General features: G+C 46.5%; 1 protein-coding gene and 1 non-coding gene across 2 annotated transcripts; both read right to left on the bottom strand.

The window, feature by feature from the left end:
* Positions 1-9892: 9892 nt before the first annotated feature.
* Positions 9893-17359, bottom strand: KLHL33 (kelch like family member 33). Its single transcript, XM_077770504.1, has 4 exons — positions 16606-17359; positions 10821-11745; positions 10543-10710; positions 9893-10445 (listed from the first exon to the last, which is right to left on the bottom strand). The coding sequence occupies exons 1-4, from the start codon at positions 17357-17359 to the stop codon at positions 9893-9895; spliced, it is 2400 nt and encodes a 799-aa protein (XP_077626630.1).
* A 1749-nt stretch (positions 17360-19108) lies between these two features.
* TRNAP-UGG (transfer RNA proline (anticodon UGG)) lies at positions 19109-19193 on the bottom strand. The gene has a single exon. It is a non-coding gene; the product is annotated as a tRNA-Pro (tRNA).
* Positions 19194-22520: the final 3327 nt, after the last annotated feature.

Here is a 22520-nt window from a genome sequence, read left to right on the forward strand (position 1 = left end):
GAAACAGAGAGATGAGCGATATGGTGGGGAGGGGCAAAGAGAGAGGAGGACAGAGGATCTGAAGTGGGCTCTGTACTGACAGCAGTGAGCCTGATATGGGGCTCTAAGTCACAAACCATGAGATCACAACCTGAGCAGAAGTCTGACACTCAACCAACTGAGCCACCCAGGCACCCCTAAAAGCCCCTTTATTTAGGGCCCTACCACCTATGACCATTGTTCATCTCTTCTCATCAGTTTTATTGCATACTTCTTGTCCTCCCTCATTTTGATTCGACAAACACCTGTTCACTAATATAGTATAATAAAGTGTCAACTATACTTTAATTAAAAATATTGTTTAATTTGTTAAGCATATATCAAGAGCAAATGATAGCATGTAAAATGTATAAAACATGAGTTCTTCTCAAGGTTTCATGGTCTAACGAAGGAGCTAGATACATGCAGAAATCACAAAGATACCAGGCAGATTATGAGAAATGCTATATTCCACTAAGAAACAAACTATAGGGTTATGTGGGGAAGGGACTTTGAGTAACTTCCTGGAGGGATAGAACTTTGAACTGGGAAGGGCAGGCCTCTGATAAGAATGTAAAGGCCAGGGCGCCTGGGTGGCTCAATCAGTTAAGTGCCCAACTCTCTGGCTCAGGTCATGATTTCATGGTCAAGCCCCAAGTCTCACTCAGTGTCGAGCCTACTTGGGATTCTATCTCTCCCTCTCTGCCTCTTCCTGCATGCACTCTCTCTCTCTCTCAAAATAAATAAATAAACCTTTAAAAAAATAATGTATAGGCTACTGGTTTCAGTGGATTTTTCCTCATTTGTGAATAATTACCTTTAGATTTACAGCTTGTGTTTCCATTCAGTCTAACCCTGCCAACTTTAACAAGTTGTGATATGTGGACAAGCACTTACTACAATAGTACTTGGCAGCCCAAAGGACCCTCTGGGCCATCTGAAAGCCACAGAAGCCAATCAGTTGGTTACAAGAACTTCAGGGCCTTCTTCATTCTGATTCCTCTGACTCAAAACAACCTTGCATCTGGTCTCCAGCCTGTTGACATTTACCAACACCTCTCTTGACCCTCCTTCAATGAGTGTTTCCCATTGTGATCCCTCCTTCCCTGCCTAGTGTCCTTTACCAAGTATGGCAGATTAAAGTAGACCACAAATTTTTTTGCTTCTCCTGCCACTGAGAAATGGAGTCTGCCTTTTCACTTCTTGATTCTTTGCTGATCTGGTGACTTGCTTGATTAATATATGTGGCAGAAGTGTCAGTCTTCTGAGGCCAGATCTAAGGAACTTCACATCTTCTACCCAGGACTCTTGGAATACTCCCTCTGGGGGCTGCCACATAAGTTCAACTACCCTTAGACTGCCACACAGAAGAGCCACATACAGGTGTTTCAGTTAACAATCTCAGCTGAACTTAGTTTTCCAGCCATTATCACCAAACATGTGAACCAACCTGTCTTGGACACTCCAGATCAATCCACTTGCCAGTGAATACAACTGAGTAACTTCTATTAATGAACACAGAACAGAAGAATCATCTAACTAAACTAGCCCAAATTTAAGTGAAACCAATGACATATAAAGTCATGAGGAATATAGCAAAATGGTTGTTTTAAGTCACTAAAAATTTTGGGTAGTTTGTTATGTATCATTAGAGCATTGGAACACTAGACCTGCAACACTTAAGGCTAGTTTACATCAGATTACATGTAGTCAACCCACTCTCCTAAAATCTTTTTTTAAGCTTATTTACTTTGAGAGAGACAGAGAGAGCACGAGCGAGGTATGGGCAGAAAGAGAGGGAGAGAGAGAGAATCCCAGGCAGGCTCCTCAAGGTCAGTGCACAGAGCCTGATGTGGGGCTCAAACCCACAAAACTGTGAGATCACAACCTGAGCCAAAATCAAGAGTTGGGTGCTCAACTCACTGACCCACCCAAGAGTCCCTCCTTAAGTCTTCTAAATCACTTAATTGCTATTACATTGGTTTGTGCAATAGTTCCTTGTAGTAGAACTGCTTATCATGGAGGTAGGTTAGCTAAAGAAGATGCCAATCTATGTGGCAAACAGATCTGTCTGGACAAGGAGCCTAATAGTTGAGGAACTGATTACACTCCCTCATCATTCATTCAACAAATATTTATTCATTGATATCAAATTAATCAACAGCTAAACCAACCTCTGGGATGTATACAGTGAAGTCATGTTTCCCTAATAGCTGTACAGCTCCACAGTTAGGGTCAACAGGTAGAAGGAGACACTAGATCTATCAGATCCAGAACTGCTCCCCACCTTGATCTAGTCTTTGTAGCGAGGGAAGTGGCCCTGTTTCTCAGCTTACAGAGAGGTATCGGGAAGAGGTCTTTACAGAAGACAATGTATAGATTTAATATATGTTCCCATATATTCTTCTGCCTTTTGAATAAAAATTTAGTATCAATTTCCATACCCTCTTAGGATACTGGTTTTTAAAGAGTATTATCACTAAATGATCCCTGTTGTCTAAAACTCAACCAACAGGTAACTTTGGCACCTGCTCCTTGTGTATATTTAAATACATGTTTGTGTTTAAAAAGACTATGCAAGTAGTCAGAGGCCATTTGGGATAGCCACATTCTAGATATGTAGCCACAATAAAAACTGACCCAAATCATTTCAGAAGTCACTATGGCCAGATACTCTAGCACTTAGCATCATATCCCTTAGCACTGCCTCTTGTAAGGACCTGGCAAAAAGGTCCATGCTGTGGATTAGTGATCCTGGAGGCTCTAAACAGGGCCTGGACAATCTTACCTCTAGCTTACTAGCCACATTCTAGCCGTTGGAGAAAAACAGCTCTTATCACTTTCCTAATGAGTCATTAATTTCTCATTTGACAGTCACTTGAAAGTCTCACTTGACTTTCCCAGGTTCAACCTGGGAACTATTGAAATAGCTCAGAGAAGGAGCTAGGATTAGAACACCAGTCCCTTGATTCACAGTCCAATAGCACCTGCTTCTTTTGACATGTCTTTAGCATTATTGCCTACAGAAGGCCACCGCTAAAATGAGCCATTGCCCTGGAGGCCTTTTACATGAACACATTAAAAGAGTATGTCATGGGTGCCTGGGTGGCTCAGTCAGTGAAGCATCAATTCTTGATTTCAGTTCAGATCATGATGTCATGATTGTATGATTAAGCCCCACATGGGGATCTGCACTGTGTGGAGCCTGCTTAGGATTCTCTCTCTCTCTGTCTCTCTCTGCCCCTCCCCTGCTCACTCTCACATTCTCCCTCTCTCTTTCAAAACAAATAAACATTTTTTAAAAAAAGACTATGTCAGCAGTCCATAAGTCTTGGAAAATGGGACCTTCCTGGGAAGTACAGACTCATGTCAAAAAAAATAATTATATCAGTGGTGCCTGGGTGCTCAGTCTGTTAAGCATCTGACTTCGGTTCAGGTCATGATCTCAAGGTTCATAGGTTCAAGCCCCATGCTGGGTTCTGTGCCAACAGCTCAGAGCCTGGAGCCTGCCTCAGATTCTGTGTCTCCCTCTCTCTCTGCCCCTTTCCTGCTCATGTTGTTTTTTTTCTCTCTCTCTCAAATAAATAAACATTAAAAATTTTATTAAAAATATTTTTAAGAAGTAATCATATTAAAAACATGATCAGGACACTTGATCTTACATAGGATTGAGTGCTGCTTCTGGGTGGGCAGGGCATTTCAAAGTAAACTTTGAATGTCAAAATAGTGGACTTGGGGGAATCATTTTTTTACCATTTATTCCTTTTTTGAGAGACAGAGAGAGAGAGACAGTGTGAGCAGGGAAAGGACAGAGAGAGAGGGAGACGCAGAATCTGAAGTAGGCTCTAGGCTCTGAGCTGTCAGCAAAGAGCCCAATGCGGAGCTCGAGCTCACGAACCGTGAGATCATGACCCGAGCCAAAGTCAGATGCTTAACTAACTCAGCCACCCCCAGCCACCACCCCCAGATGCCCCTGGGGGAATCTTTTAATGGCTTGTAGGAATAATGAAACAAAACATGGAAATTAGGATGGTCCCAGGAGGACTGGAATACTTGGCCACCATGTTAGAGTAATCTAAGATGAGGTAGAAATGGTATAAAACTGTATAGTAACTAAACGTGTACTCGGGAGTCCAACAGATCTGTGTTTAAATTCTGCTTTGCTATTGATGGGCTGTGTGACCTAAGCTGCAGAAGAAAATAAGGTAAACAATCTTATAAACCCCGAATGGTGTAAGAGACTGGTCCTTGAGTCTGCAGTAAGACCAAATGATGCTGATAAGGTAAAGGGGCCAGTCAGGGTCCTCCATTTGAAAAGTTTCACCTGGTATATTGTACTCATAATAGTCCCTGACTCAACATATCCTAATAAATAAAACAAATTATTTTATTTTAGGGTCCCTTCTTTGAAATTCACAGCCAGGATGTGTTATAGCAGTTGGAGGTCAGACTCCTCAAGACTATGTCTCTAAGCCTCCAATATCATGCATACCCTTTAATTTCTCCCATTTGTAGAGTCCAACAATGAGTTTTATGAATAAATACTGCCCCTTTGTGGAAGTGGATCTACATTGGAGAGATGGCACAATAAAGAAAGTAGGCTCGAAATCCTTCTACTTGAGTTTAAATGCATGCTCAACATTTACAAAACTGTGTAACCTTGGGTAATTAAATGCACTGCTCTAAGCTTCAGTATCCTTATCTGTAAAATGGGGATAATAACAGCATCCACTTTATATGGGTTATATTGACATTTAAATGAGATCATGGATATAAAGCATTTGGCATACTGCCTGGTACATAGCAACCACTTAATGTTAACTATAATCTCAAACAAGTGGTTTTTACTTTGTTATGAGAGAATTGGCTTTCATCAATGACAGTTTGCTTGAAAAGTAGGTACTGGGGATCAAATTGCCTATCTGAGGATTAGTCAAGCTGGAATATAGTTAGAACCATAACCCCCAGAATGCTTTGGCTTTAGCTAGAGTCCCGACGAACCCACATCCCTGTCTTGGGAGCAGTGTTAGATCAGAGTAGCTGGGGATAAACTTTGTAACCCTTTGTGTGGCACTCATGGTCTCAGGGGCCTGACTATCTTATTTGACATCATCTAAAAGGATGAGGTCTTGGAACTACCAAGGCACACTTACGGACTACCAGGGCATACTTTTCCAAATGTGCCTAGAGTTCCTTAAGATTATCCCAGGCTCTGAGGCTCACAACTATAATAGCACTCTGATAGTTACAGTACAGCTATTATTCCTGTTTTATGGATTAAGATACTGGCATTCAAATTGATTAAGGGATTTACGATTACCAAAACAGCAATTGATTTGGGGCTCGAACCCAAGTTACTGATTCTAATTCAATATATTCAAGCTATACCTTTTTTCTATTATTATTATCAGAAATACAGATAATTATATCTTGAATTATCAACTATAACAATAATACCATAAATATCTATCTCTGAGGGAAAAAAAGGCTATTAATATCATGGCTAATGACATGCTATATTTCTGCATATATGTATTTTTTTGTATTACTAGGAGCTGTGATAAATTCACACTTGTCCACCTATAGCCCCTTGATCCCAAGGGTTAGCCAGGATTTGGAATGTAGTCTGTGACCCTGAAAGGGTGTTAGGACTTTCCTGCCTATAGACCTTAACCGTGATGCTTGTTCAAGCCAGCCTCTTGGTCCTTAGGTAAAGATATGTCACCTGGGGAATGCCTGGGTGGCTGAATCAGTTAAGCGTCCGACTTCAGCTCAGGTCATGATCTCACGGTTCGTGGGTTCGAGCCCCACATTGGGCTCTGTGCTGACAGCTAGCTCAGAGCCTGGAGCCTGCTTCTGATTCTGTGTCTCCCTCTCTCTCTGACCTTCCCCTGCTCATGCTATCTCTCTCTCTCTCTCTCAGAAATAAATAAAACATTAAAAAAAAAAAAAGATATGTCACCTGGAAACTGCTCTCACAAAAAGCTTTCCTCTTCATCATCCAGACTGTGCCACATGCCTTGGCTTCCTGCACTTGATAGAGAAGGGTTTGAATTACACGATCTCTACAGTCCAGACCGCCTCGGTAAATAGGATACGTGATTTTGTAGCTAGTAGGATTTTCACGTGACTTTCAATCTCCTTTTTTTTTTTTTTTTTTCCATTTTTAAACCTTTTCTGCCTTCAACTTTTCAGGTGTCCAGAGCATCATACATGTATTGTCTTTGACAGAGAGAATATTGGGACAAGAAACCAGTTAGGTTTCTATTTCAGCAATTCAAAATCACATATGAGACAAGAAAGATAAGGGGAGAGCAAGCTTAAATGACTTCAAAGCTTTGTGTCTAGGGAAAAGGGAAAATGAGAGCATCAACAAAGCCTGATGAGTCTGAAGTTATGATAGTGGTACATCCAAGTAAAGGTGAGGAATGCTGGGAAAAAAAATCAGTCTGGAACACAGGTGAGTTATTGTGACTTTAGATAGAGGGGAGGTGAGCTTTCTAAAAGAGGAACATAAAACAAGGTAAAAGAAGAACATGGGCAATCTAGAATGGGGCACAGGAGACAAAAGACTCAGGCAGTCCTATGCATTTACTGGTAAACCAGTCCACATGCCCAATCCTATCCATTTCCTGAGTCAGTCTTGAAAAGATGGGAGCACTAGTGGAAATTCCACCCTTACTCACAAAAGGGGTTGAAAGAAGAGCGCAGAGGGAGCTAGTAGGGGAATATCTAAAACATCTTGCCTCTGGGTGCCTGAGTGACTCAGTCGGTTGAGCTTACAACTTCGGCTCAGGTCATCATCTTGCAGTTTGTGGGTTTGAGCCCCACATCGAGCTCTGTGCTGACAGCTCGGAGTCTGGAGCCTGCTTCGGATTCTGTGCATATGTGTGTGTGTCTCTCTCTCTCTGCCCCTTCCCCACTCGTGCTCTGTCTCTCAAAAATAAATAAACGTTAAAAAAATTTTTTTTAAATAATAAAAAAAATAAAACATCTTGCCTCATTATCTGATGTATCAGAGGTAAGAATCCTGGGCCTCTACACACTCACCAAACAGTAGCCTAATCCCTGGATTGCCATAATTGCCCACTCTGTGTGAATGTTTTCCATCCCAATTCCTGTTTCTCATCCCTCTTCCCTTCTGGGAGTGCAATACTACCTTGAATCTCAGACCACTTGGCTAGGACCCCAACCTATTACCTTCAGTGAGGCCTCTCTCAATGAAGAGTGGACCATTGACTGGTGTCCTGCTACAGACCAGAGGCCTCCTTCTATCTTCTCACTCTATCCTCAATTTAAAAACTATATAATGAGGGACATCTCGGTGGCTCAGTCAGTTGAATGTCTGGCTTTGTCTCAGGTCATGATCTCACGGTTTATGAGTTCAACCCCGTGTTGGACTCTGTGCTGACAGCTCAGAATCTATAGAGCCTGCTTCGGATTCTGTGTCTCCCTCTCTCTCTGCCCCTCCCCTGTGCATGCTCTGTCTCTCAAAAAAAAAAAAAAAAAAAAAAATTAAAAAAGTTAAAATATAAACTCTAAAAAATAAATAATGAAAGCTAGAGACTTCTGTAACTAACTGCCCCCATCTGCGTACTTTTGGGCCCGTGGCTGTCAGCTCCACCTGGGATGGAGCCATGTCCGTTGGACAATATTATTTGGTTTTTTGCTACCTGTTTGGTTGGGTGACATAAGAGAAGGTCCAGGAAAGTGCACTCTTTGGAGCCAGGGGAGGAGAAATTTTGGGGGGTAAGAGCCAGTTTTCAAGCCAGTCGATACCTGCAGAAAGATGAAGGAGAATGAGGATGGCTTTACGGTATTTGGTGAGAAGTAGGTCATGGTGACAATGAGGGAGGGTAGTTTCAATACTGTGGTTAANATCATATGTTTGCACGTATAGGAGGATTAGGAGGAACTTAACTGCAGGGGATTTTTAAAACCTTTTTATAGTAGAGAAACTCAGACAAGCAGCATTCAACAGTGATGAAATCTTTATTTAAAGCTGTCTTTGCCTACAAACCACAAAGAACATGTTCATAGAAGTTCATCTTAAAGACTCCATATTCATAGTTTCTCAGTACCTTCAATTTCCTTCTTTCCTGATTTCTTCAGTTTTTCTTCCCTTTTCTCAAATATATACTATATATCCCTCCTCATTTTCATTTATGCTCCAAAACAGAGATATAGGGGAAAAAAGAACTCATTAATGAAATCTCAAAAAAAATAAACAAAGCATGTCAAACACCTACAGGCCAGGATGAAGAAAGGTTCAAGGGAGTCTCCTTTATTTCACCTTTAGGAGTATGAGAATCTTAACAAACAATGGTAATAGAAAACTGACCTATACAAAGAACTGGCCCTTCTTTGCCCTGAGCTGCTCAGGGGTCAGAAATGGAAATACCATACAGGAAAGACATAGAGAAGCTGTGGAGGGAGGGAATATACGGTTACGTGAAAGCTATTGTCTTCAGAAAAGCTCCAGAGTAAGAGGTGGGCTGGCAACAGCAGCAGAATTCACTAAAGAACCCTCTGGAATACTGACTTCCCCTTTGCTATAGAGACACAAGGCACTACATGACCCACGTGCTTCTTTTCTCTGACTGGAGTACCTTCCTCCTTCTCTGACTGGTGAGTTTCCAAGTAGTCTTCGACATCCAACTCCAACTACACTCATTTGATGATGCCTTCCTTAACAGAAGCCTTCCCTGAGCAGAGTTCACTCTCCATTGTCTGGGCTGTTGTACCTCTAAGTGCCTGGTGTGACAGGGTTGAGGTAAGTGTCCATACCCGTAAGTCCACTGTGAAAACTGTATTTGTTTACAAGTCTACTCGTTGGTCAGGACCTCTCTGATCTTTGTATCCTTAATGCTTCATTTGGTGCCTGGCAACTAGTAGGTGATTGATCACTGTGTGGGAGAAGGGAGAAAAGAAAGAAGGGGGGAGGGTGGAAGGAAGAGAGGGGTGGAAGAAGGAAGAGAGGAAGCATCTGATTTAACTTATCCTGGCCAAAAAAAAAAAAAAAAAAAAAGGGGGGAATGGATTTTTAAAACTCTAGAGAAAGGGGAAAGAAAGGGAGGAAACCACTTTTCTGAGTCTTCTCTCCACCACTTTTCTCTCCACCACTTCCTCTCACAACTTAGCCGCTCACAACAGCTGCCTGTCACTCCTGATCCCTGACTCCACCCCAAAGGGAAGGAAAGAAGCCAGTCAGGCTTCTGGCTTCTTGCACCTCACCCCTCAAACTCCATGCCATCCCTTTCCCACTCCAGGTGCCTGGTTCCTTTGCCCCCACCCTCCTCATCTTCCCTACACACAGCACTCACGCTTCAGCACCCTGGCACCCCAGGCCCCTGTGCCGTGCCAGGTCCAGGCAAGGACTTCCGCCTCAGAATGAAGACCAAGAGGCTCTTAGGGGCTGCGGACTGAGGAAACGCTGGACTAAGACTGCAAGTTACCTAAGAAAGAACATTGTTACGGTTGGCCTTTCCACATTTTCCATCTAGATCCATGGGTCAGAATCATCATTTCTCTAACTCTCCTCTCACGGCCCCTACACATTGGCTACTGGAGCTTCTGGACTGTCTTCCCAGCCAATTGCACTTTCCCCACCAAGAATGGTGTCAGGGTCCCTAAACCTTATGAAATTGCTCCTGGGCCTCATCTCCTCCCCTCCTCCAACAGCCTTTTCCAGGAATTCTGGAGCTACTTTTTCCTCACTGAAGACCACATATACAAAAGCAGTTTGTGAGTTGTAAAACGCTGTGCTGGAATAAGATGCTATCATGAATCAAGCCTTCTCTTTCTCCCCCCATAATCTCTGTCCTCTCGTGACGTTTCTTATCCCTTCCTCCCTCCATGCACCGCTGCTCCCCACTCACCCAGCGGGTTTGGTTTGGTGCCGTGTGGGACCCAAAGCTACATGCTGCACAGTGGGCAGTGTCAGGATGCAGGCAGGCATCTCAGCCCGAGGCCTTGGCAGAGTTCCTAGGCAGAGCCATCGGCCCAGGCCGGGAGAATAAGCATGGATAAGGTGGGACAGGGCATAAGTACGGTGGCTGTAGCCCCCCAGCACCAGAAGCTCTCCCTGCAGCGCGGCCCCTGCCGCCCCCACATGGGGGGAGGGCAAGGGTGCCAACTGAGTCCAGCTATCAGTCCTCAGTTCATAGGCCTCGAAGCTCAGCAGGTCCCCGGTCTCACCTAGCCCACCTGCGACATACAACCGGCCACCCAGAGCAGCCATGACATGGCCAGCCCGAGGTACCCCCATAGGGCTCAGAAGCGTCCCTGGCTTCTCAAGTTTGGGGTCATAGTGCAGCAATGAGTCCAGGTATTGGCCGGCCCCACTGCAGCCACCGCTCAGGTACAACTGGCCCTCCAGAACCGCAGCTGCATGGGCAAAGAGAGGTGCTGGAAGAGCAGGTGCTGGCCTAAGGGAGAACAGGGCACATGATCAGGCAAAAATCCTCAACTCTCCTCTTCCAAGTCCTTTCCCTGATGTCTAGAAACAGCCCTTTCCCTGCTCACCTCCAGACATTGAGCTCGGGGTGATAGGTCTCCACAGAGTTGAGGGCAAGTCCACCGTTTAGGCCGCCCAGGGCATAGAGTAATCCGTCCAGCGCCACCAGGGGGAAAAAGCTCCGAGCCTGGCACAAAGGTGCCATCTCCTCCCAGTCCTCTTGACTGGGGCCCCACCTGGACACAGCAGGACCAAAGAAGAGTGACCCCGGGACCCTGTGGCTGGCTGGGCCAACAATTCCCCTCAGCCACCCACCTTAGGGCCTGCTATTCCAAGGGGCCCATACCTGAGAGTCGAAGTCAGGGTGTTGGAGTGGCTGTAGAAATCTTGTCCCCCACACACGTAGAGCTCACTTCCTTCTAGGCTCGCAGCCCCATGCCGGAAGCGCCCCGGGGCAGGCAGAGCCGGCAGTCGCCCCCACTCCACGGTTCGCACCAGTCCCGTGCCGCAGCAAAAGGCGCGCACCCACCACACTCCCCGGGATGGCTGTCTTATGGCCATGTCTGCTCGGAGCGCGTCCCCACCAATCACTACCAGGGCCTGGTCAGGCTCCCTCCGCCTCTCTTGACCTGGAACTGCAGCTTCTACCAGGAGCTGATGCAGCAAGTCTGAGGGCAGGGGTGGAGGCAGCCCCATGGCCCGGACCCTCCGCAGCTCCCTGGTGGACATGCGGCCGAAACGAACACATCGAAGCAGGGCCTTGGCGTCTGACTCCTGAGTCTCAGGGTTGGCAGCTAACCAACGCCATGCAGCCATGAAGGCCTCTAACTCCTCTTGCACATGTAGTTCATCGCTATCCAGGAGCTCAGCCAAGGAAGCTGCTGGTAGAGAAGGGAAAGTGGGGCACAAAGCCACAGCAGGCAGGTGGGTGAGGAGGTAGTGACGGGCTTTGCTCCAGAGCCTCTCTAAGCCAGGGGCTTCTGCTATGGGGAACAGGGCCAGGCAACGTGCGGGGCTGAGGCCCCGTGCCAAGGCTCTCTGGCACAGAGCAAGGCAGGAAGAGCTCTGGTACTGGAGAGCAGCCTGGGCAGCTCTCAGCAGTCCTGGCCACCTCAACCGCACAACCCCGGAGTAGGCAAAGGAGACGAGGAGTCGCAGGTCCTGGGCAGAGATAGTGTGCAGAGACACCTCTGTGCCCTGGGATTCCCTCATCCCGCTCAGGAGCATGGCACCAAAGAACTCGCTGCCACAGGCCAGGGCTGCTCGGTGCACTGCAAGAAAGAAGCAGAGGGGAATCTAGAGTGTTGCAGATTGCCAGGCACCATCCCAACCTCACATCCCCAACTTCTGGCCAACCAATCAAGGCCACAGGCCAAACCTGGTGTGCATCAGAATACCATGTGGTGGTGCTTGTTAAACCACAGGTTTCAGGGACCCACCCCCAGAGATTCTGATTTCGCAGGTCTGGATGGAGACCCTAGGAATTTGTATTTTAACATTTCCAAGCACCCTGCATGATTCTCGTGTTAGTGGCCTGAAGACACTGATAAACATTGCTTTTAGTTTTTTGATTCAGGTCAAATAGAAAGAGAGTCTTGATTGACCAAGTTGAGTAGGTGCCATAGACAGCTTTTGCTCAAAGGGGGCACAAAATAAACCGCAAAGACCGGTGTGCAACTTACATAGGTCTCTATGGTGCACACACAGCAAAGTTCTTTCCTTTACAATCATAAGAGCCACTGGCATCAGACATTTTGTTAGTCAGGATTTTACTTAGAAAATGGTACCACATGGGGCACCTGGGTGGCTCAGTCGGTTAAGTGTCTGACTTTGGCTCAGGTCATGATCTCACAGTTTGTGGGTACAAGCCCTGTTTCAGGCTCTATGCTCTCAGAGCCTGGAGCCTGCTTCGGATTCTGTGTCTCCCTCTCTCTCTCTGGCTCTCCCCTACTCATGCTCTATCTCTGTCTATCAAAAATAAATGTTAAAAATTTTTCTTAAAAAAAAAAAATGGTTCCACATGGCTGTGACCTAACCTTATTTAACTGCCATCTCCTGCTTAAGATGTCCCATGTGCCGCTTTTCTCTGCACACCCCCTCCTCATCTCAGTACATTTCATAGAATCACGACATTTTAAACTGGAAACCTTAAAAATCATCCAGTTCGATTGCTCCTGAAGGAAAGTGAGTCCTAGAGAGAGGAAGTGGTTTATTTTTTATTCCATGCAATGGCTTCCTGAGCAGATCTTCACCACCCACCACCACTGAGGTCAGGCTGCAATGAGCATACGTGTGTATCGGTACCCTTCTTACCTGCATGGTAACTGAACACTGAAACAATCCTGTTAACAAATGCTAATAAATATAAATTTAAATAAATGCTTCCTAATGTAATGCAATTTGAGATACTTGGTATCAGGTATGGAATATTCTGACCAAAATTTGAACCTAAATCTAACTGAAACTTTAGATCTAAATTCAGATTTATAGGAAATTGAGAGGCTAAAGGAACAAGCTAAACAAAACCATGATGGAAAACACACAAATCTAGAAAGTGGAGCACCTGTAAGATAACTCATCTTGTTTCTTCAGTAAGTCAAATCATAAAAGAGGAGAGGACTGTGCAAGAGCAAAGGAAGCTTAAAAGACGTGTATCTGAGTACAGCACAGTCCTTGATTGGTTCCTGGGTTGAATAAGCCTGTTCTAAAAGACATTTTTTGGACAAGCGGGAAAATTTCAGCTTGGACTAGGTGATACTAAGGAATGATCATTAATTTTGTTAGAACTGAGCAAGGCATTGTGGTTATAAGTCCTCTTTTAAAGAGACATGTACCCAAGTATTTGTAAGGGAAATGTCACAGACTTACTTTAAACTTCAGTGATAAGTAAAATAAAGAGATGAAACAAGTATCATTAAATGTTAATTGTTAAGTCTGGGAAATGGGTGTTTGGGTGTTCATATTAATATTTTTCGGGGGTGCCTGGGTGGCTCAGTCAGTTAAACATTTGATTCTTGATTTTGGCTCAGGTCATGCATGATCTTACAGTTCATGAGTTCGAGCCCTGTTTTGCAGAACATGCTTGGGATTCTCTCTCTCTTTCTATGTCCCTCCCCTGTTTGTGTTCTCTCCTTCTCAAAATAAATAAATAAACTTAAAAAAATATTATCTTATTTTCTTAATTTTCTGTGTGTTTGAAATGCTTCATAATAAAAAAAAAAAAAATGGAGAAAATGCTGCCAGAAGGCCTCTCAGGCAGGTACCAGGCCAAACACCCAGTGAAGCTTATGAACTTCAGGCTGCTTTGACCAACTGTGGCACGTCTGCCTCCGTCAAAGGACAAATGTTGTTAATGGGGCTTTCCATTGTCTTTAAAACAATTTTTTTTATGTTTATTTTTGAGAGAGAGAGAGAGAGAAAGAGTGCACACAGGAATGGGGCAGAGAGAGAGGGAGACAGAGGATCTGAAGCAGGCTTTGTGCTGAGAGCAGAACGCCTGATGCAGGGCTTGAATTCACAAGTCGTGAGATCATGGTCTGAGCTGAAGTCAGATGCTTAAAAGACTGAGCCATCCAGGTGCTCCTCCATTGTCTTTTTTTTTTTTAATTTTTTAAAATGTTTTTTTATTTATTTCTAGGAGAGAGAGAGACACACACACAGCGTGAGCAGGGGAGGGTCAGAGAGAGGGAGTCACAGACTCTGAAACAGGCTCCAGGCTCTGAGCTGGCAGTCAGCACAGAGCCCCACGCAGGGCTCGAACCCACGAACCGCGAGATCATGACCTAAGCCAAAGTCGGACGCTTAACCGACACCCAGGCGCCCCTCCTCCATTGTCTTTTTAAGCAGCCATTAGTGCCTAGGTGCTTCCCAAGTAGTAACTATCAGTGACAGCTTTCAAATCCGTATTGCCTGAGAAAATCTGCATTCCTTGAAGCAAGCAAGCCATTTCATTTTCCATGTAATTAACAAACCTACAGCTCCAAGCCACTGTGAAAAGGTCACAACTACTTACATTCTCACTCCTACTCATCATTATTCCCTAGAATTTTAAGTGACAGGTTTCCACCATTAAGTTGGAATGTTTCTTAGGAAAATGAAAGCAGGGGTAGAAATGTTTAAATTTGAAACCCTAGTGAGAATTTTATAACTATGAAATTTTATTTTATTTATTTTTTAAAATAATTTTTAATGCTTATTTTTGTGAGAGAGGCAGAGTCTGAGCAGGGGAGGGGCAGAGAGAGAGGGAGACATAGAATCCAAAGCAAGATCCAGGCTCTGAGCTGTCAGCACAAAGCCTGATGCGGGGCTTGAACTCACCAACTGTGAGATCATGACTTGAGCCAAAGTCAGATTCTTAACCAACTGAGCCACCCAAGTGCCCCATTAACTATGAAATTTTAATTCCCCCTTCCATCTACTATTATCAGAAATGATAACAAACACTAGAGACCTGCTATGGATTCAATGTTTATGTTCTCCTCCCCACTTCCTATGTTGAAGCTCTACTCCCCAGTGTAGTGATATCTGTAGGTGGGGCCTTTGGGAGGTGATTAGGTATGAGAGTAGAACCCTCATGAATGGAATTACTGTCCTATATGAAAGATATTACTGAGATAATCTCTCCCTCTACCACACGAAGAGGATACAGTGAGAAAGTGGCTCTCTGTAAACCAGAAAGAGAGACCTAACCATAACCTGACTATACCCTGATCTTGGACTTCCAGGCTTCAGAACTGTAAGAAATAAATTTCATCATGGGGTTCTACTCCTGAAACCAATACTACACTGTATGTTAACTAGCTCAAATTTAAATAAGTACTTTTTTTTAAAGAAATAAATTTCAGTTGTCAAGCCACCCAGTCTATGGTACTGTTAAAGTAGTTCAAGCTAAGACAGGATGCTTAGTGCTCTGGGTTCCAGTCATTCTAATGAGCAGTAGCTATGTGAGTTTGGACATGTCTCGAAGTCTGATTTCTTTATCAGTAAAGTATAAAAGCTGAACTAGATAATCTCTAAAACCTTTTTTTTATTAAAATTTTTAACATTTTAAAATTTATTTCTGAGAGAGAGAGAAAGAGACAGCATGAGAAGGGGAGGGTCAGAGAGAGAGGGAGACACAGAATTTGAAACAGGCTCCAGGCTCTGAGTTAGCTCTCAGCACAGAGCCTGACGTGGGGCTCGAACCCATGAACCATGAGATCATGACCTGAGCCAAAGTCGGCCGCCCAACTGACTGAGCCACCCAGGCACCCCTAAACTAATACCTTTTAATTTAAAAATTTTATGTGCCTGCATTCCAACTCCATTTGTCAGATCCCGTGTGTCTTCAGTTTGGTTGCATAGGAGGCATTGCATGACCTAGTGAAAACAGACTGGGCTAGTGAATACTGGCTTATATCCTCGTTCTCACTGGTTAACATTTCAGAGTTTAATGGTCTTCCCTTGCACCTAAGGATAATGGCATCTACCTCACTAGTTTACAGCAAGAATGAAAAGAGATGACATGTGTAAAAATTCCTGGACCCTAGTACCTCACTCAGTGTTAATAGTATCAGAATAATACTTGGCTTATTCAACCCTCCTCAGCTTTCCTAGTGATGAGCCTACTTAACGTCAAAGTGCCATGCCCTTGTAGCTTTAAGATTATGGCAAAACAAAACCAGACCTTGCTCATTAGCTGTAGAACCCATATCTACCATGGTGTCAAGCACACTTAGGTGAGAGGACACACTGTGAGTTATTCCACCATATTCCTCTGACTTTTCTGTGTCCAAAATAGAAGACGCCAAGAACAGCCTTTGGTTAATTCCTGTTTAAGTCCATCACTTTCTACTTGTTCCCCTGGCTTAGACTGTACTTAGAACACCAGCCAGCTGGCTGGAAATTCTCTGTTACTGGGCACAGGGAAAGCCACAGATTGAAGGGTCAGTCTGAGTCTGCCAGGTGCTCCTAGGTAAACAACTCAAGTGCGCATGCCTCACTCTCAGTGGGTCAGGAAAGGCACCAAAGGCACCTCCAAGGAAATTCTGACTGCAGCTGGGACCTAAACCACTATAGCAGGGATCAAACCACCTGCAGCTTGCACACACATAAATGCAACTACAGTAATATAATGCCACACAGGCCCTCACCCCGCAGCCTGCAGCCGCCTGCCTCCAGCTCCAGGTCACACCCGATGCCCTCCTGGTACAGGAGCTCGATGCTCTGCAGGTTCTCCCTCAGCTCCTCTGCCTGGCTGGGCTGCTTTTCATCTTCCTTGGTGCTTCCAGCCCCTCTGCATCTCCACTGGGCTGCGGCCTTCACCCGGGGTGCCCCCAGGGCCTCAGCGGCGACCAGCACATCTCCCGGTGGGGCAGGGCCCAGCAACCCCTCATAGGCAAATGTCAGCACGGCCTCCCAGGCCCCAGGGGCCACATCGAGGCTGAGGGGGGATCGTGGACCTCTGCCACCCAGCAGCCTGTCATGGAAGAGGCTGCTAATTGCAGCCAAGATTACCCGATGCACCCCATATACCTGCCCCCCAACTGACACCTCTTCGTCCAGCAACAACCTCTGCTCCCTCAGCCGCTGTGCCTCTGCGAAAAACTGGCTGGGATGCTCCTCGCTGCAGAGCCCCTCGGGCTCCGCTGCGTCTTCGTCGTCTTCGTCATCTTCCTCCTCTTCTTCCTCTAGGGACAAGGCTGGAGAGGGAAGGCTCCCTGGGGCTGTGGGCCTGGGGACAGGCTCTTCCAGAGGGAAGGGGGGCAAACAGGGATCCTCATCTGGGGAAGGTGGCCAGGAGGGGGTTCTCGGGTAGGACAAAGGTAGGTCAAGGTGATCCTTCTGGGCTGGAGGAGAGACTCTCCCCGGGTCCGAAGGACGCTGTGAGGAGTCCGAGACGCTCATGGTCCAGGTTTGCTGTTTTGCTACAGGTGAACAGAGGAAAGAGAGGGGGCTGGGGTTCAAAGCTGGACCCACAGAGGCCAGAGGAACCCCCATCTCCAGCCCAGTGACATGGCAGTCCCTCTCCCTACTGCAAACCCCACTCCCCTCCACCTTCCCAAGGCTCAAGTAGCTAGGCTATATGGCCCAACTCTGGGGTTCACGAAGAGCACCGAAGTGTGCAAGAAGCATGTGTACTGATCCAGTACCCAGTACCATATCCCACCCGGCTTGTCCCCATCCCACCCCGATAGTCACCCTCCCGAGACACCAGCGCTCCTCCTGGCTCTCCCTTGAACCTTATTTGCTTCGCTTTGGATCGTGTGATAGAGGAAAGTTGCCCCTGAGTCAGTGCAGCAGCCCCACCCGACTAATTATAGCCAGCGCTGACGGGCTAGGGAGCTGGGCTCCGGGTGCCCAGACTCTGACACCCAATCCTCCGGGCTCTGTCCTGAGATGACCTCCTCCCTTCTTCCACCTGTAGGTCATGTCCATGTGCTGAGCGAGGCAAATTCGGAAGCCAAGGAGGATGTGGGAATTGGGTGGAGTGCACCAGGACAGAAAGGCTGCGTTTGCCAGTTGGGGCTGGAGGGGGAGGGAGAAGAGAGTCTGGACTGTACAGGCCATCTGCAGCATGGGGCCAGAAGAGGGAGGGGTGTGTTTGGAGTCAGTTCTAGGCTTTGTCGATTGGTTTTTCTGTGCATGATAAAGCTAAGACCCTGGAGCGAACAATACAGATGAAATGCACACATAACCCGGTCGAGTCCACCGAGGGTGAGGGGAAAGAGTCAGGGCTAAGTTCCACAGGTGATCCACCCGCAGTTCAGAATTTCCTCCCTGTTCCCAGGTGGGGTCAGTGGTAAGATGGAAGCCCAACCCTGTGTGCTCAGGAAATCTGGAGGAGTCTAACCCTAACCTAGATCCCTGGGATGAAGACAGATCAGTGGAAAGTGGGGTGACCTCTGCTGCTGCGGGGACCAAAGTCCTGGACTGGATGAGCTGTGGGGCGCATAAGCACTCTTACTGAGGTAGGACACCAACAACCACTCCCTCTTCCCAGGATACCACCTCTTTCTTATCCTGAGACCCACCCCACCAAACCCTGCACTTTTTGCTGCATTTCTAGGTATCTTCCTGGGGAAGATACTTAGGAAATGGGACAGCGAGGCCTCTTCCCTCCCCTCTCCTGGGCAGGTGGGACTGGACAGGGGCACCTGGGCATGAATCCCCTAGCCTATAGAAAGATTGGTCCAGGCTGGATAGATTGACCCGACAAGCTCACTTAACCAGGAAACGAACCACCATTATTCCTTAGGACTTGGTGAGAGGGTGGCTGGCGTTCACATGGGGGAGGAGTGAGACCAGACGGGTTCCTCTTTCCTCTCCTTTCAGATGGCACGTACTTCCTTATTTCACACAGCCTAAGTCCAGAGTTGGGCGTTTCCATCCAGATCATCTTCACTTTCACCGTGTTAGTAATGGCTATGCACACAGCGGGCTTCACAGAGGTCCTTTTAAACCTGCTCAGGGCAATGCTCATCCTCTCCCTCGGTATGCCTTTTTCCTAAGTCGGCTCATTACCAACCTGCACTTTTTTTTTTTAAATGTTTTATTTATTTCTTAGAGAGAGAGACAGCATGAGCAGAGGAGGGTCAGAGAGAGTGGGAGACACAGAATGTGAAACAGGCTCCAGGCTCTGAGCTGTCAGCACAGAGCCCGACGTGGGGCTCGAACCCACGAACTGTGAGATCATGACCTGAGCCCAAGTCAGATGCTTAACCGACTGAGCCACCCAGGCGCCCCCCAACCTGTGCTTTTTGTGATTCCAGCCCGGCAAGTCGTTTTAAGAATCAGATGGGGGCACCTGGGTGGCTCAGTCGGTTCAGTGTCCCACTTCGGCTCAGGTCTTGATATCATGCTCCTGAGTTCCAGGCCCGCATGGGCTCTGTGCTGACAGCTCAGAGCCTGGAGCCTGCTTCGGATTCTGTGTCTCCCTCGCTGCCCTCCCTTTGCTCAAGCTCTCTTTAAAATGAAGAAATGTTGATAAAAAAAAAAAAAAAAGAACCAGATGAAGGAATCAAATCAGTCAATAAAATCTCTCTGACCCACTACGTCTATGTTCTGCCCTTCCAGGAGCATGGGTGCAGCTGCTTAAGGTGCATCCGAGAAATGAGTTATGTTTGGTGGGCACGGTGACTATGACCGTCCTTCTGTCCCTGGCAATAGCCAGTGTGGAATGGATGTTTAAGGCAGGGGCCAGGGAGTCAAGGCAGGGTAAGAACTGAGAGAGCTGGACAGATCTGGAAGGGGCCATGGGGGGGAGATGTGGATGCATGTGTGCATGTGCATGCATGTGCTCCCGCTGGCAGAGCAGATTTTCAGGGACCCAACCTGAAACTGGACAGATTTGCTGAAACAGACTCCATACACCAACTCTTAAAGGGAAAAATAAGGACTTATTCTAGGGATCTGTTGGGATGAGCAGACAGTAGACAACACTACCAGATGGGAAATGCCATTTCCTGCTCCCAGGTAGTTACAATCTTGAGAGCCATCCCTCTGGCAAGGGAAGGGGCACTTTGTAGTTTGAGGCAAGGAAAAGAACATCCATTTATCCATTTAGCTAGACCCCTTTATGGGAAGAGGCTGATGGGAGAGGGAACTGGAGGATGGGAGAGGAGAGTGAAGAGGCAAAGGAGTTATTCCTCTCCTTCCATTCACACTTCTCTCTCTCTCTCCCTCTCTTTTTTTTTTTTTTGGTATTCCCAGGCCAAATGATCTTAATGATCTTCCTGATCCTCTCTTTTATCAACTATCTGCTAGGAACGTTCCTCCCCACAAACCCCCGCCTATGAGCCACTTGTTTCCTTAGGTGAACTCAGTGGGAAGCTGGCTGAGAAATGCACTAAAGGGAAAGCATGCCTCTAAATGTCATCTCCCCTTGGAGCAGGGTACCTCATTACCCAAGCCTCTTCAGCAAAGACTCCTTGACTTCTGATTCTGTAGGACATTTGCAAGTTGACCATCAGAACATTCAGAGTCCTATAAATCCCTGGGCTGGCCAGTTTACGATCTTGTCTCATTTGTCCCAGCCTGACCTAAGTCATGGACACTAAACTGGGTAGACGGGTAATGACCTTGGCTGAATGAGGAGAAGCTAGGAGGTGCCCCTCAAAAACCTAATTTTTCTCTGTTCTTTTACAAAATAGCATTTTCTTTGAAAATGTTGTCCCACAGTGGTGAGGTCCAAAGGGTAGTTGCTTTGGCATGTTTTCTATCTTCTCCTCAGCCACTGGGGTACTCAAGAGACCAGTCTCTCTGGAGACATCAAGGTGAGAACCCTGTTCAGGCATGGAGCACACTGGTTATCTCCCCACCTTCTCTTGCCACTAACGGTTCAACTCTTGTTTCCAAGCCCTTGCTACAGCTATTCTTGCCATCCTGTGGACACACTCTGCATCTCTGTGCATCTCTGCCACAATTGGCAAGGCCCTCTACTCCAGCCTTCTGTGCAGAATGACCTGGAGCCCTGGTTTCTGCATCTCTGAGGGCCTAGGGTATAGGTGGTGAAATGGTAAGAGGCTTCATGAATCACATCAAAAGTAGATTACACACAGGTAATCTCACACCTCACCTTCCTTCACCATTTCTCCCCCTCCCTCATTTCACTAACAAATTGTATGATGTTCTTTGATTATCAAATCTGGTATCCCCCCACCCCAACTCCTGCCAACCTTACACACAAACTTCCATTCCCCTCTTTGGCATTAGTGGTACCTAGATAGTCCTACTGCTTTGGGATGCGGTTCTCTCCCCAAGAAAGAATGTGTGTTCCAAATCTCATTTCCAGGCTCCTGTGACTGGAGATGCTCCAGGAAATAGGACTGGCACGGGTGTGTGGGACTGGGAGCTGCCTGGGGCCAGAGTGCCAATATGGCTAGGATTTCTGCAGTTGTCAAGAGCAAGGGCCTTGCCTGTACGGGCTCCCTAATCACTACTAGTTGAGTGAACCAAGAGGGGGCAAGATTAGTGAGATAAACCTTACCTAGCCCATTGCCTGGTATAGAGGAGATGCTCAAAAACCAATAATGACTTAAGGGGATTCATGTGGGTGGGGTAAAAGCTTCAAAGAGCAGGATAAAATTTAATATGCCCAGCAACTTCTGGGAAGGCTATGTGAAAATATGAATGGAATGCATTGTTTCCAAAGTGCACTGATTTCTACCTCTGCCTGCTCTTCTCAAGCTATGAGCATGGTGTCTGCCTTCAAGCCGAGGTCTACCGGAATCTTCAGTGTCATTCTGTCCTCTGCCCTTTCCTGTTTTCTTTCAATCTCCCAAATCTTCCAAGTTAGCTGGTGTCTTACCAAGATGCTGGGGAGAAAAGGAGAAAATGTATGTAGAGTCTGGGGGCATCCTAAGAGTATAGTATTTTTGAGGAGGAGGTGTACAAGAGGGCTCTATCTCAGCAACCAGGAGTAAGATGATGATTTAAGGAGGTGGAGAGGACTGTGGTTGGCAGGTGTTTAGGAGGAAATCCAAGCTCACACAGCAAAATTCAAAGTCTGCCTGTATATCAAGGCAAGGTTTGGGGAGGGTGTCAATCTTTCATCTGCCTCCTGTTTTCCCTCCGTGCCTTACCAGGAATCTCACCACACTCTACTCCCATCCTTTCTTCCTATTAAGACCTCTAAGCTCCCTTAACCCTTTCCTCTGTGCTCCTCACTCACTCCTGCCTCCCTATAGGAGTAGGGACTATTGTTCTCCCTCTTCCTGGGACCGACCCTCAGTGACCGCCATGCCTTCTTGTAGTGGCTGTGCCAGAATAAACTGTACCCAGTGGTTGGCTTTTTTGGGAAAAGCTATGGCAGAAGCCATGAACCTACGTGAGGCTATCTGCTCACGTTCTGTATTGCTGTAGTTTTCATCCTTATTGGTGAGTACTTCTCCTCCACCCCCCCACAGAGCTTCATTAATCACCTTTCCCCTCATGGACCTCACTGCCCTACCTCTGACTTTTAGGGCTTGACCCAAAAGCCTCTTTTCTATATCTCTAGTCCTGAAAGTGGAAAAAATGTCTGTTAACTTGGTGGTGGTATGCATGGAAGTTGGAGGCGGTGGCGGGC

The sequence above is a fragment of the Crocuta crocuta genome, unplaced genomic scaffold (genome assembly GCF_008692635.1).
Source record: "Crocuta crocuta isolate KB4526 unplaced genomic scaffold, BGI_CrCroc_1.0 scaffold175, whole genome shotgun sequence".
In the NCBI taxonomy this organism is placed as follows: domain Eukaryota; kingdom Metazoa; phylum Chordata; class Mammalia; order Carnivora; family Hyaenidae; genus Crocuta; species Crocuta crocuta.

What these genes read in the sequence shown, in the direction of transcription:
- KLHL33 (XM_077770504.1), bottom strand. Translation starts at nt 17,359, where the DNA reads ATGAGCGTCTCGGACTCCTCACAGCGTCCTTCGGACCCGGGGAGAGTC. An exon ending in AGGCGGCTGCAGGCTGCGGG is followed by an intron (nt 11,746 to 16,605) that starts GTGAGGGCCTGT and finishes TCTTTCTTGCAG; the next exon opens with TGCACCGAGCAGCCCTGGCC. An exon ending in ACCCTGACTTCGACTCTCAG is followed by an intron (nt 10,711 to 10,820) that starts GTATGGGCCCCT and finishes TGCTGTGTCCAG; the next exon opens with GTGGGGCCCCAGTCAAGAGG.